Below are 14,632 nucleotides of genomic sequence, written 5' to 3'. Positions count from 1 at the left end.
AATCATGATGGTAAAAAGCCTAGCTGCAGAAAGGTTATGGAGAACCGAGTGGCTAACATGCTAAAGCTTGTTAAAATAATCCAAAAATGGCTTTCCCTTGTATGGGAATCTAAGAACAAGGAAAAATGTGGCAGCATATGCACTAAGGATTTAAATATAAAACATGGCAAAACTTTCCAACATGCTGTTACATCCATGTCCATGTAAGGTAGTCTATCTCTTTTTTCTGTATCTCTCTTTTTTTTTTTTTTTTTCAGCTTCAGGACTTCCTGAGAATAATTTTATTGTCAGTCACACACTTTTTCTGGATATTCCTGGGCCATTCAAACAAAGGCCTTGCTTATATGTTAAGATGGACAATAGGCAGTAAAAGACTTTACCTCTCAGATATGTCAGATTGAAAGAATGAGATCCCTGTTTCCAGACTGTTGCAATCTCTCTTTCCATACTCAGCTGAACTTTTGCTATGGCCCTTTGCCGGTGTGGCTTTTTCCAGGGTATCTCCAGTGTTTATGGATGATGGGTTGCTTTGGTCCAGCCACAAGTCAGCACCTAAAGTCTTAGTCCATCTTCTGAAAACTCGGAGAGCCTTAGGAACTGCACAGAACAGTCAGATGCTGTTGGTGGCTAGTTATGGAAAAAGGAATTACTTTAATTGCAAGACTTCTTAGTCACTAGATTCAGGTGCTTCCTGAACTGGTAGAACAGTAAAATAGAATTTTTTTTTAAAATTTTATTTAATTGTTAAAAATATGTAAAAAAGTAAGTACATCCTACCTAAAAGACACTTCATTAAATGTGCAAATCCATTTGATTCACTTATCAATGAGTATCTAATGTAGTTACTAGAATTTACTTGCTTAGATTAGATTAACACAAAGGAATTTTGACACACCTTTGCAAATTCATTACTTCCAGTTTATACAGCTGATCTTCTGATAAATGAATCACAACTAGCAAGGAAGAAAGAGCTAGTATTTTACTCAGATGTTAAAACACTGGTTTTCTCTACTAGTGCCATTTATATTGCTAGTGAATATCAAGACTATAATCTAGACAGCAAACTAACATGGTGATGATCTAAAGGTTCAGTCTTTAAGTAAAATTACATGTTCCTTCCATTTAACAAAGCTATGATAGAAATTTCATGTATTTAACTACAAAACATCAACCAAATAGCAAAATATTTTAATTACTAAGTTGTTAAACCTCCAAATTCAGGTCATTCATATTTTTAGATGTAGATGACTGTGTATGGTTTTAATAACCTGCACAAAGTTATCATTTCCACTTTGATAGTGAAACAGAAACTGGAAAGCATTGACAGGTCAGATTTTCAGCAAATACCAGTCTGCATGATTATAGTGTACATAACTATAGTAGCACCTAGCATTATCTAAATATCTTGTTTAGCAAGTAGGATTCACATCTCCTTTGTTATCCTTGAATCCAATCTAGCAAGCCTAAGATATTTCATTTAGAGATTTAAGGTTTTAAGAGCAGATTCAAGTGTTCCCTGCACAGTTGTACTTTTTATGATCTCATGTTACTAACTCATGGACAATTAAATTATTTAGGTTTTAAGGAGGTCCCTGCTTCCATTAGAAGCGCAGTGTTTGGCAAAATGGACTTGCTGAAGTGGTTTGGAGGAAGGGAAAAGGCATTTTCTAAATATGCTTGTGATTTTCTCAATCTTAGTGCTAGGAAAAAAAGGAAGTTCCAGTAAGGCATAGAGTAAATGAAGATATTATGTATTAGGGATGAAATGAATCTGTCACTTCGATGGATTGTGAGGCAAAGAACAGATTAACAGATTACTCATAGTCAGAATGCAGCTCACTGTGAAAAATGTGCAGGAAATGATAAGTGTTGGTTTGTGCTGATTTAATGATATCTTGAAACTACAGTAGCACTCCAGGAAAATAACACAATGTAGGTCATGGCTTGCTTTTTTTAAAATCATCAATGTATTGCCAGATTGTCCTTAAATACTTTTCAAAATAGAACTTCCAATTCATGCAAAGTCATAGGAAAATATATATTTATGTTATTTTTCAAGATTTTTGTTAAAATATGCATTCAAAAATCCTTGATTTTTATGTATAAGTACATTCTGTATTCTTTTGGTAGTATATCTTCTTCTTCTGTGAATTCACTCAGTTTTTCATTTTAAAAATGCTGGTTTCCCCACGTGGAACTGAGTAGCACTGAACAATTATTGATGTATAAATTAATACTGAATTTGTCTCAGTTTATGGAATTTTTATGTAAAAACTTACAAATGTTCAAGAATTTAATTGTTCAAAGCATTTTAGATACAATAATAGACAACATAAAGCTCAGATGACTTCATAATCATTACAGTCATATGTGGTGGCAGTACCTGAAATTAGCTTCAACATATTTTCAAATAATGTTTGTGTTTTGCACATATGTCAAACAAATCTCTTTATTAATAGCCTACAAAAGTCCTTGCTTCACTACTGAAGCTATTATTGAAGAGTTTATTTCTATGGAGGTACTTCCATTAAAAAATAAACCCGAAGCTCAGACCTCCCATTATGAATACAGGATTAACATATGACTAAGCACAAACAAAATAGGTGTGTGTAGGTAATTTGGCATAAGTTAATGAAGTTACACATGTGCCTGAAGCTGACCAGATATGGAAATAATGGAAAATTCACATCTTTTAATCTAGAGGAGCCTAACCAGCAATGCATGGTCCAAAAAGAGATGTATCAGGGAATAGATGAGGGGTCTTACAAAGCCAGGTGACTTTTTATTAATTTATCTAAGAATTGAAATAGTCTCTACTAAATTTTCTTAAGTAGATATAATTAAAAACAGAAGTGTCTTGGGGTGACTTTATGATGTGCATCCCCTATCGCTGCTCTATGCCCAGAAATTAACTTTGTGCCTTTCTGTGCCTTTAAACTGAGCCTGAGAGGGGGGGAGGGAAAAATAACCGAGCAAACTTTTCAAACAGTTGTTTCAAGGACACAAAGATACACAGACTCCTCTGCTTCCAACAGCAGCAAGAGGGGAGGAAGTGCCCTGCTTGCTTTCCAGCCAGGTTTTCCAGCTCCTTTTTATCTGTAGGGAGATGGAGAGTTGAACTTTGTTTTCCTGGGACTTTGGTTTTTTCTCTTCTTTTTCTGGTCTTCACCGAGGCCCTGGAGGTGGGCCCACCACAACGCAGCTCCAAGGAGGGGGAGAGACTATGGAAGGACTCTGAAATTTTCCCAGGTTTTCTCTCCACAGCAAGAGGTTTTATTATTGAGCATTAGTATTCTTTTCCTGTGTGTTTGTTAAATAAATAGTTTTTATCTCTTTCACTTTCCTCTGAGGAAAATTTCTTTTTCCCCAAACCTGGTGGGGGAGGGATGGTTGTAACCTGCCTTCTATCAGAGGCTATTTTCCTCCAAATTTGTCCAAACCGGCACAAGGAGGAAAATAAGTCTCTATCTTAGCAGAACTGAACCATACTTTAGATGTGAGCTGGCACTCTGCATTCAGTGCATCATGGTATGATATCACTTATGCACTTTGAGCATTTGCAGCAGGATATGCTCCATGTGGTATTAAATATTGCTAATACAGCAGAAGTATGCACTGAGATTTAAGTTGATAGCAAGATGTCAGGAATTGGTCCTTTTTTTTGTTAAAATATTTTTACACTTGATTCATATATTCACATTTTCTGGCCCTCCACAGTTAGTCAAATAATCAAGTGTAAAAACACAGTTCAGCAAATGTGCTCCTCTTCTTTCACTCAGGCACAAGTCCATTCTCCTCTTAAGTTCATAAAAATTCACTAAGTAGATGCAGTTAAATACGATCTTTTGTGTTTTTAATGACTGTACCCTTCAGGTGCTGAATAGACTGTCAAACTGATGTGTTGGTAATGATACAAAACTGATGCTGGTTTTTCATTCCCTGATTTGATATAATGGAGCCCTTGCCTTGCACTTTTGCAGTATACTACAAGGCTGAACAAATACTCCTTTTAATTTTGGTATAGATTGTTGGACAAAACCATACTAAAACTTTCAAGCATTTCAATTTTGTTAATAAAGTGGATGAAATGATCCCATTGATTTAAATAATACAACTTAAATTTGATCCAAAAGAAATGCAATAAAGTATGCTATCTCAAGTCAGTGCAATAGTAAAAATCTTTATACTAAGTGATTTGACATTTTCTCAGTCTCCCAGTCTGCAAAAGTATCTGTGAAAAAATCAAAGTATCAAAGGTGTTCATTAAGATTTCAGTGAAAAACTTCTGATACTAAGGATTTCTGTTGATGGTAATAATTTTAAGACATTGTCATTGATAAGTGCTACTTAATAAAGCATCGCTAATTCTCTCAACAGACTTTGCTGATGGAGGCCTTTTTTCTGCAAAATTTAAGATATTGTCATAAAACTGAAATTATGTTCATAAGGTCAAAAGATTCTCTTGCTTTCCATCACAGTTCAGCTGCCATGTGATATTTCACTATATGACCTCTATTATCTGAAAGTATTTTTAAAGAATTTTAAGTAATATTTTTTAAGAAAAATGTAACAAGATTATGTAACATTTGCGTTATATTTTGGTATGGAGAATAGCTTTCAGAATAAGGAAGAATTTCAGTGCAAGCACTAAAGGTACATGATGCTGTTGAGTGTGTGTGGTAGCTGTTCTGAGCTTTCCTACAAAGCAGCTCACAATGTCAAAAGACAGTATTTGGCATTCCACACTGTTATCAGTAAGCTCTAGATAGTTCATTGCACATTGATTGTATTGATTACAGCTGGAGGCATTGATAGCATAAATAGAGCGTTTTTAATTAGTCAGAATGTGTGATTAAATTTTCTGTTTTAATGAGATAAACTAGCTTCTTTAATAAGTTCTCAAAAAATATATACTCTTTATTGACTCAGAATAAAACCACAATAAACAGGAACACAGACCACTGTGTTTCTCAGAATATTGCCAGTTGCCTCCATGCTAGTCCTCAACCTTTTGTCAAGGTGTAACACATTTTTCAGGATGCTTTTTTAAAATTCACTGAAACCCTCTGTCACACACACACATACAAACATGCTTTAGTTGCTTCTTAAAAGCAGCTGCAGATTTTACTGTGGAAAGTTTGTTGTGACTGCTCAGCTGCAGCATCTGTCAGAATTCCTGCTGTAAACCCACTCCTCAGAAGTTTATCCATCAGCTGCCAGTGCTTACTCCCTACTGTAATTTGACCAGGAAGATTTCAGCATGCATGAGATTTTTTTTTAATTTCTCTTCAAGATTTTAGGAGGCTAACTGAGACTTTGCTAACTAACTTACCGAAGTAGTAAACCAGTTTTTAATATATGTTGGGTAAAATGTTTTGTTCTTGAAAGTAATACTAAGTCAACAATGAATCCCTAATACTGTTAAGTTTTGATTACTTGTCTTGGTGGGAGGTGGTTGAATAGCAAAACTATTTGTTTTTCTTGGACACTGAAAGAAAAAAACATGAGCTGAATCAAGACTGTCTTAATAGGAAACATTAAACTTTCCAACACATCTCTGTTGCTTCTGTCATTGATAAAAACTTCTTTGCCTCCTTCTAGAACCATCAAATCATTAGATCTTACACTTGTACCTCCTCGAAAAAGTAATTATTCATCTACTGAATCAGATACATCAAAATAAATATGAATATGAAACTGAACAACACTTTTGAATAATATTTGACTCCAATAAATGAAGGACAAAACCAAAGATAAAATTACCCAGATACTCAAAAAGCACCCCGTCTCTGATTTCTCAGACTAAATGTTTCATGCAGATCTTCCAGATATGAGACTTCAAACTAAAATTCACCAATTTCCTGAGTAATAAGAACTATTGCTATAGCACAAGTACTGGTTTAACAACATACTATTACTTCATTCCCTCACTGTTTTCTAAATGAATTGCCTCTTTCTTTTTCATTGGAGGTAATTACCTTAATATCTTTCTTTCCTTCTTGCTAACATCCTCTCTGCTTTACGGGTACCAACTACTTTCTTTAGGAATTCCCTGATACATGTTTTATATGAAAAACAGGAATCTTTAAATGCTTGTGGTTTGTACCAGACCTGTATAACTGCATATGTACTCTAAAGCTTTTATATTTTGTAACTGTGTTTGTTGGTCTGACTAAGGTAATTCTCTTTAGAAGTGAGCACTGTCTTTCTCTCTCCTTGTACTTTTGCTCCCGCAGTTGTGCAGCAGAAATATTCTAGTTCTTCTCTGGTTCTCAAACATGGCTGCCTTTTGCAAAAGCTGTAGTGAATGTGGAAGGAAAGGTAGCTTGGCAAGCAGAGGTGTAGATTGGCACTCACAGGAGTTCCTTACCTTCCCTAAAATTGATGCAGTTTCTCTGAGAGATCACCTTTGCCTTTGCTGACTTTGTGTTTCAGTGCAATTGTAAAGAATCAGGTTTGTGCTGCTGCTTTGTGCTGTCAGCCCACATCCTGTGAGGATGGTCAGATTCTAGTGTTTATGGTGGCTGATTTTGAGGCAGATCAAACCACACATGCAAGGGACAGGAATAGAAAATATATTCTACCATGCTACTAGGTATCAGCCTGCATTTAACTTCTGAAGCTTTGGTGTAAACAAAGAGCCTTTGGCTGCATTCAGGGAATGCAGATATGGTGAGCAATGACAGACAGCTAATAATGAGAAGTCTAGGTAAACATATGGCTGTGTACATTGGTTGTACCAGCTCCCACTGGCCTTAGCTAACAGCAGAAGAGAAGGATTGGCTGTGAAGTTGGCCATATATGTGAAAATAATATGACAGTGTAAGAAAATTTTAAAGTATGTTTTTTGCATTTTGACATGATGGAAAATCCAATATCTCTTCCTTTAAATCTGATATACTGCTTGCTGGATTTCTACACCAACAGTTCTGTTTCCTGAGGCAGAAAATTAGTTTTTTCCATTTTGACTGCAAACAGATAGGTGATTGTCCCCAGATTCAACCCAGATTATGCACACAGGCCAACAGGAGATGATGTAGAATCAATAACAAGTCCAGAAGTAGCAGAAAAACTAACAGGAAAAAAAAGCAGCTGGCATATTTTAGCAATTGTACCAGGTGACTGAGCCTTGCCAGATTTCTCTGACAGAAGCAACTTGTACATGAGATCATGAAGGCCTTTCAGAAAATAGAAGTGTATTACCTGTTTCCTTGGTGTTGGACAATCAAGTTGAGACAATTACAGTCTGGAATGTAAAGAAATCTGCCAAGCTTTGGAAAAAGTTATCCCTTTTAGACAAAGCCATGGATGTTGAAGTTACCTCTACAGCTCTGGCTAATCTCCTTGGCCTGTAGCACAAGTTCACATGCATAATGCTTTCGTGCCAGCTGTTGGAACAGCCAGACATAAATTGAATCAATCCCAAACCAAGTTTAATTTACTTTTTAGAGCTGTACTGCTCCCATCAACATGAAGCAAACATATGGGAATTTATTCTCTTCCATACCTCTTGCCTTGCAGTGAAATAGGTTGGTCAAAAAAATGAATCTGGTTCTATCAAGATGAGGTGGTTCATTGAGGTCCCTCAAATTCTGTGTTCAAGTGTTGACTTTCAGTTTTTCAGTCTAGTTAATGATGATATGGAAGCTTTAATGTGTTACAGCTCTTTACTGCTGGAGAGGAGAGATGGGAACGTAAGGAAACAGCAGCTATGCACAGTGTGCGGGGATTCATTTCAGATGTGGAAAAAATTACGAAACATGGCCACCTGAACAAAGAATGTCTTTGTGACTTGGATGTGTCCTTCCAGGGCTATCTTTCTCTGACTGATAGCATAATCTGAATGACTTGGTCACTGCACTGCAGTTAACAATAAAAAGCCATGACAACAATAACAATAAAAACAGCTGTTCTGTTTTCCTTTCTCTGAGATGTAACAATCAAAGACAGTGTTTCATAAAGTGGGATATGTGAAAGGAACATTGAACTTTGCATGAATGTATGATAGCATGAAAATAATTTTTAGAAGTTATCACACTAGTGTCCAGGAGAGACATAATTTGTCCATGAACAGGACAAGAAAGTACTCTCTCCTCGATGATGAAGATCCCATCAAAATCTTTTTCTTTACAGAAGTGAAATAGATACATGACACCTGTGATAAGAGTCCTCTATATTGTCTTGCCAGTGGGTGGAATCATGTTATGTTCAGTAATGAATTTTTATTTATTACATACAATATTTTATAACAATAGGAAATGGATATAATTATTTATAATGTATTTGCCTAAGAATGTTTTTTCCCCCATATCAACGACAACATTCAGACTCAATCCAGCGTTTCCTCTTCAGAAAACTTAGTGGCATCCATTTCCTGTCTTAAGTTCAGCTCTAACTCACCACCCATCCAGACAGGGAATGTTACACCACGTTCTATGTCACCCTATTGCAAGGGCACCAAGCACTGCCAAGTCAGTGGTAACCAAACCAAACACATCTTGTGATTGTCTTTGAGCCTCTTTCCTTAGAGAGGATAAGGATTTTTAATCAAATTGACTCCCACAGGTTGTTCATTCCAAGCTTTTATTCCTCAGAAAAAGACTCTGATCAGTCCTGTAGGCTTCCAAAGGATAACTCTGTGTTACAGATCACACCTCCTGTACACCCTGTGCTGAGACACCCACACCAGCTGAAATCTGAAAAGCAAACCTGACCTAAACCACAGATTTTAATGTGAACAGAACAGGTGAAAAGGCTAAGGAAGTAAGAAAGCCTTAATGTTTAATAATTGTATTAACTGTAAAGTCTATTTTTATAATAATAAAATCTAGCTTGATTTTGTTTCAAAACACTTGACAACCTGCAATTTCTTTTTGGTTTTTGTTTTTTTTTTTTTAATAATCAAAATAATTAGAAAAAATAGCAACACAAACTGTGCTTTTATTAATGATATTTTGATTCTTATTTTACAGGAGCTGGTTAAATGCATTCAGTCCCCTCATCATTCCTGGAAGCCAACAACTAGAAGAGCACACTAAATCTTCAACAAAACAGAATACTCAAGGTAGGAATTTATGAAGACAATGAAAAGAACCTAGGTAGAAAGACATTTCTAAATGTTCTTTCTGTAGTGCTGGTACTGCCTTCCCATAGTTTTCTATCTTACTACTTTTTGGTTTCAAATTCCCTTGTTTATTAATCTCAGCTCAAGGTAGCAGAGTCTTCCATGCAGTATTATTTGCCTCTGCTAGAAGAATAACATGCTGTTGCTCTTTCCTGATGTTCTGACTCTATACAGATTAACTCATAAAAAATGCATCTTATTTGTTAAAAATAAGGAATTTATGCTAATGGGGATGGCAAACCTACATAAGAAAGAACACAAAGACTAAACATTCTTATTCAGAGGCACGATTATACTTGCATAAGAGATACTTCTCTTATGAAGAAAAAATGCAGATTTAGCTTTAAATGAAATCTTAGTGTGATTTCCTGAGGACTATTGTCACCAGAGTTACAGGTTTTTGCTTATTAATGGTGTTTGCTTAGAGGATGGTAAAGAACTTCACTGAAACTGGAAAGTCAACGACACAATAAAGAAAATACCTTGTTTTCCTCAAATGCCCTTTTTTCTTTTCAGTTATCTTAGGAAACAGGGTAGAATCATCATCATAGAGTATCATAAAATGGTTTGGGCTGAAAGGAACCTTGGAGTCCAGTTCCAACCCCTACCCCCCCCCGCCCCACCATGGAAAAAGACACCTTCCCCTCAACCGGGCTGCTCAAGGCCACATCCAGCCTGGCCTTGGACACTTCCAGGGTAGACATTTACATTTTTCTTCAGGTCTCAGGAATTCATTGGGAGCTCTCATAAATTGGACCCTTGTATTTTGTCTGTCCAAGGGGTACAGACATCTCAGTGATTTACTGTCTAAAATAAATTATGCCACTCAAAATGGGAACATTTTCATAGACGTAGATTTGTAATTGTTTGTGACAGCAAAATACAATTTTTCTGTCAGGAAGGGACCTTGCTTTGAAGAATCAAGTAATATGTAGTGTTAAGGGTCCTCAATAAGCCAAACAGAATTGAACAGTCATCCTTGAGCTATAGGTACATTGGACAAAAATTCATGAAAGGTCCCAGAGAACTTTTCTCATTAGTATTATGAAATCCAAAGCTTGTTGCATTAAACCCATAACTTTTGTAGATTTTTTAAACTGTGTTATTAACTTTAAAAGCTTTTAAAAAGAAGTATATTTGGGAATTTGTATTTCTCCTGTTATCCACACTAGAATTTCCAAACGGTTTTGTGTATTGTTCCTAAACTCATTTTCCTTTAAGCTGAAATATTTTACATCATGTGCCTTTGATTACACATTTGGAGAACAGAAATTGCCTATATACCATAGCTTTTTATTTTGGCTTTTTATTTTAGTACCTTCATTCAGTCAAATTTATATCATCATTTATATGCAGGATGTTTGTGATTTTGATAACTTCATACAGAAATTTTTCTATCTCCAGATACACAAAAAAACGTGCTGTAATGAAGTGATCATTTCTCCAAGAGAGAACGACAAAACCAGTCCATGACCTTCCCTCCCCAAACAGGACAGTTTGGATTTTTTCTGAACTACTGGACACCCCTCTCTATGAAAGTAGCAGAGAAGCTGCAGTGCTGTGTGATAAAGGCCTGCCAGATTAGATCATCCCCATCAAACACTAGAATCTGGGTATTTTCCTTGGTTAAAAAGAAATCCTGATGGATGATAACTAGATGGTTTGGAGTATCATTTTTGAAAGAGGTGCTAAATAAATTGTGTCCTGTGATATATCTCAAGGACTTTGGGAAAAACTTTTTTTTCCTTAATCACTTCACTTGAGGTCAGTTATTTGTGCGGCAAAAGAGCTGGTTCATTACTGACAATTACATACCAGATCTGAACAACAAACTGAATGCTCAAATCCATTCCAGAAAATTCTGCTGCCCTGCTTACCCTCACCTTTTTTTGATTTTTTAGTATCACATTGGAAAATTACTTCATTCTTATGCTGGGAAGTGTCCCAAGATTATCTTCTCTGTCTGTGCAGTTTTCCAGTGTTCCAAGTATCACAGGATAACAAAAGCTCTGAAAATCTGCAATGAGTCATAATGTATTCAAGATAGGAATTTTATCTAAAAGTATCCTTAAAGAAAAACAGTATAGCATTAGTAAATTAATAAAAGATTTGTCAATTCTTATATTTAAAAAAAATCTTCAAGTTGAGACTTAACTTTGGGGAAAAAGGTGATTCCTTTCTAAGAAAACATTTCACTCTGTAGTTCCTTTCTCAATATTTGCACCATCCATTATTTAAATGGTGAGATGCAATGAGAAGTAGTCTTCTATTCAACAGGTTTCCCAATAAAATGAGGAAAATTTCGACTCATAAATATGATACATTTCCATAGATTTTTTCATATTGGGCATTGATATTTCTGAGGTATAGACAGTTTCATTTATCTTGACATAACAAGAAAGTCTCCACAGTAAGTGACAGTGACAGAGCCATAGATTCTCTGGAACTTTATGGTATCTTGGTCTTAAGACCAAGGAATAAGGTTATAAAAACTCTAGGACCCACACAGTCTTCTTTTTTGGGCTACAGCTGCTGACAGTATTCATATAGTAATCCTGCAGTACATAATTACAGTATAGATTTGATCATTGTAGTTCAGTGTTCAAGGATCATCTTGGAGAAAATATCAGCAGTGTTCTTTCCAGCACACCATCTGCTGACAGCTGATGCAGTGCACTTGACTTCCATCAGGGTCAGACTATGATCCATGTATCTTAAAGTGAGATTTCTACAAGATGTTTTCTAATATTAAAACCTAGAATGTGGTAAAAATGTATTTCTGGGAAAAGGGAAATGATTTAGTTTAGTTCTCCAGACTGTGGTGACTATGCAAACACTGTTAACATAATCCAAATAACAACACATTTATTTGTACATTCATTTCCGAGCTCAGAAAAAGCTGCCACATGCCTGCCCTGTTCTTTGTTACATGGATTTAGACATCTTCAGCAAGTCTTTTTCCAGAGAAACAATAGCTCCCCTGATTTCAGTGGGACAGCATTTCATTTAGCATAACAGGTATTTACAGACACCAGCTACTTTCAGTCTTCTTTCAGCTCAACAAAAAAATACTCATCCCTCTGTAATGTACATCACAGACCTCAGTTTTCATTTAAAATCAAGTTATTTTCTCACCTAAAATACCGTATAATTTTTTAGTGATTGAAGAACAAAAGCTTTGGTTTTGCTTTCACCCTGAGATGCAAATTAAACTGCCAAGAGGTTTTTTCATGCAATTCTGAGCAGCTTCAGCCCCTAAAGTGTGGGCAGGGCAATATGAACAGCTATGGAAATTTTCTTTGAAAGTGACCTGTTTATCAGTTAATTTGGCCACAAGCACTTCTTTCCTACATATGGTCAGGTTGCCCACTTGAAATAAGAAAGACACCTTCTAACACAACCATTATGTACTACTGGAGTCTTTTAGAAGAATATCACTTAATTTAAGCAGTACTTCTATTTAGGAAGAAGAACAGCAGTGAGGTTTTCATATGTCTGTTCAGAACTGAACTCCATGCTGCCATTGGAAATTTGTTGCAACACCTAGAAATGCCTTATAATGCATTTGGGGGTCTTGTGAGCTGCTAAAAGAAAGAAGCCTGACTTTAAAAACAAGATAGGTCTAGAAAACTAAGTTCTTCTTTTGGTCACATGAAAATACCTGCAGGGAATTATTGATATAAAGGTATAAATCCAGCTAGTCCTGGATGCAATATAATTCTGATTTGGTAGGAATTCAAGTCACACAGGGAAAGAGGTATATCTCTGATGGGTCTGAAGAATTCCTAACTCAAACCAGGGAGTATATTGAGTGGCCAGTTCCAAGGTAAAGCAGGAGGGACATTTAAGCTCAGGGGAGAAAAGAGAATAATTTTGAAGGAAAGCATAGGCAATGAAAAGCAAAATAATAAAAGGAAGAATGCAGTGGAAATAACAGCGTGGTTTCAGGTGAAATTGTAAGGCTGTGCGAGGGAGTGAGGCATGAACACTGTTTGCTTGTGTACTGTGATCTGAAATGGAGAAAAAGACATTCAGTTCTTTACCTTCTTTCTGCACTGCATAACTTTTTCCAAGAGCTGTCCAAACAAAATATCCCAGTTAACCTCATTTAGCTTCCTAGGCCAGATGAAGCTCCCACAGCAGGGAGGGAAACAATTTGGCTTTACCTTCTTGTCTTTGGTTACAGTGAAAGACAGTTTCTTTCTGATGGTATTTGTTACATGCTACAAAAATGAAATCTCTTCTAAAAGGATAAAGTGCACACTTCTGTATGCATCAAATGCACCAACCTACTTTCTGGTCTCCAGATAATGTAACCTATATATTGCTGTGTGATCCTGGCTGTAAATAGACTCTGAATGCTTGAAATCATTGCCATTTGCATAACAGGCCATTATTTATCATGAGGTGTTAGGGCATACAAAGCACTCGGTATTAGCAGGCTAAGTGTGGGATGAACATTTATGATGAAATTCAAGATACAGATTGCATTCAACTGTGAATTATCTCCTATCAAAAAGCTGTAGGATCATATGACTTAGATTTAGCTTATATGAAAGACAGGTTCAGAAGAGAAGCTACAATATATAAAGTATCTGTAAGAAAAGCCAGTAGGGCTTTATCAGTGTATTTTAGACTAAAGGTTAATTTCTGTTACCTGAAAACTTTCTTGTGTTTATATAATTTTAGACACGCTAGATTTAAAATTTTTATTTTCTGGAAGGATCTTTTTTTCCTCTCTGATACTAAAAGATCTTTTGTACAGATTCACCTGTCCTGGATATTTAGGTGACATAGTGGATACCAGACATCCAAATTCTTTCAGTCTTACAGGCCCTAAGTCTTTGTTCAAGCTAAAAAATTATTGAGGTTATTGAGGAAAATACCAGTTAAGAATACTTTGATTCACTATTAGTAAAGGTACTTTTGGTGAACTGCTCCATTGAACTTTGAAAATTCCAGTTGTTAAGCAAACTCCAGCTGACCTATTTTCACCTCAGTTAAGTACATGTCTTCAGAAATATAATAAAAATGTGAATTGCTGTTACTTTGAAGGCAACAATTCAGAAGTCAGAAGATTATACATTTGAAAGAAAAAATCTCACATCTGACAGAAAGATATTTCCATGTTATTGTTTGAGGGAATAAGAGTGATTTATTCTTACTTTTTCCGCTTCACACAGGTGAAGATCACCTCAGTGCTGAAGAAGATGAGGAAGCTTTGACTCTTTTGTATGATCCATGTCTGAACTGTTACTTCGACCCAAATTCTGGGAAATACTACAAATTGGCATAGTCAGAATACCAGAGGATATTACTTTGATTCATAGTTATCTTCTAACTTCTTGCAAAATCTGACTGAGCCATATAATTTATTATATAACTTAAAACTTAAATTAAACAATAGTTTTGCAACCAAATTAATATATTTGTCAAACAATGTCTTATTTTTACAGCTTTGTATTAAATTGTAATGCAGTGGAAAATCACATAGCATAAAAGTTGCTT

The 14,632-nt window shown here is 35.8% G+C and overlaps 1 protein-coding gene across 1 annotated transcript in view; it reads left to right on the top strand.

The window, feature by feature from the left end:
• CFAP20DC (CFAP20 domain containing) overlaps window positions 1–14,420 on the top strand; it is a gene marked incomplete at both ends in the record, with an annotated part of 67,449 nt that extends 53,029 nt beyond the window's left edge. Inside the window, 2 exons of the mRNA XM_082288472.1 lie at window positions 8,973–9,064; window positions 14,308–14,420. Coding sequence (XP_082144598.1) covers window positions 8,973–9,064; window positions 14,308–14,420 — 205 coding nt within the window. The remainder of the gene's footprint in view (window positions 1–8,972; window positions 9,065–14,307) is intronic.
• Window positions 14,421–14,632: the final 212 nt, after the last annotated feature.

This window comes from Coloeus monedula, assembly GCF_965178545.1.
Source record: "Coloeus monedula genome assembly, chromosome: 11".
In the NCBI taxonomy this organism is placed as follows: domain Eukaryota; kingdom Metazoa; phylum Chordata; class Aves; order Passeriformes; family Corvidae; genus Coloeus; species Coloeus monedula.
Note: the sequence above shows the minus strand (reverse complement) of the source record. Positions and strands in the feature narration are given on the sequence as shown.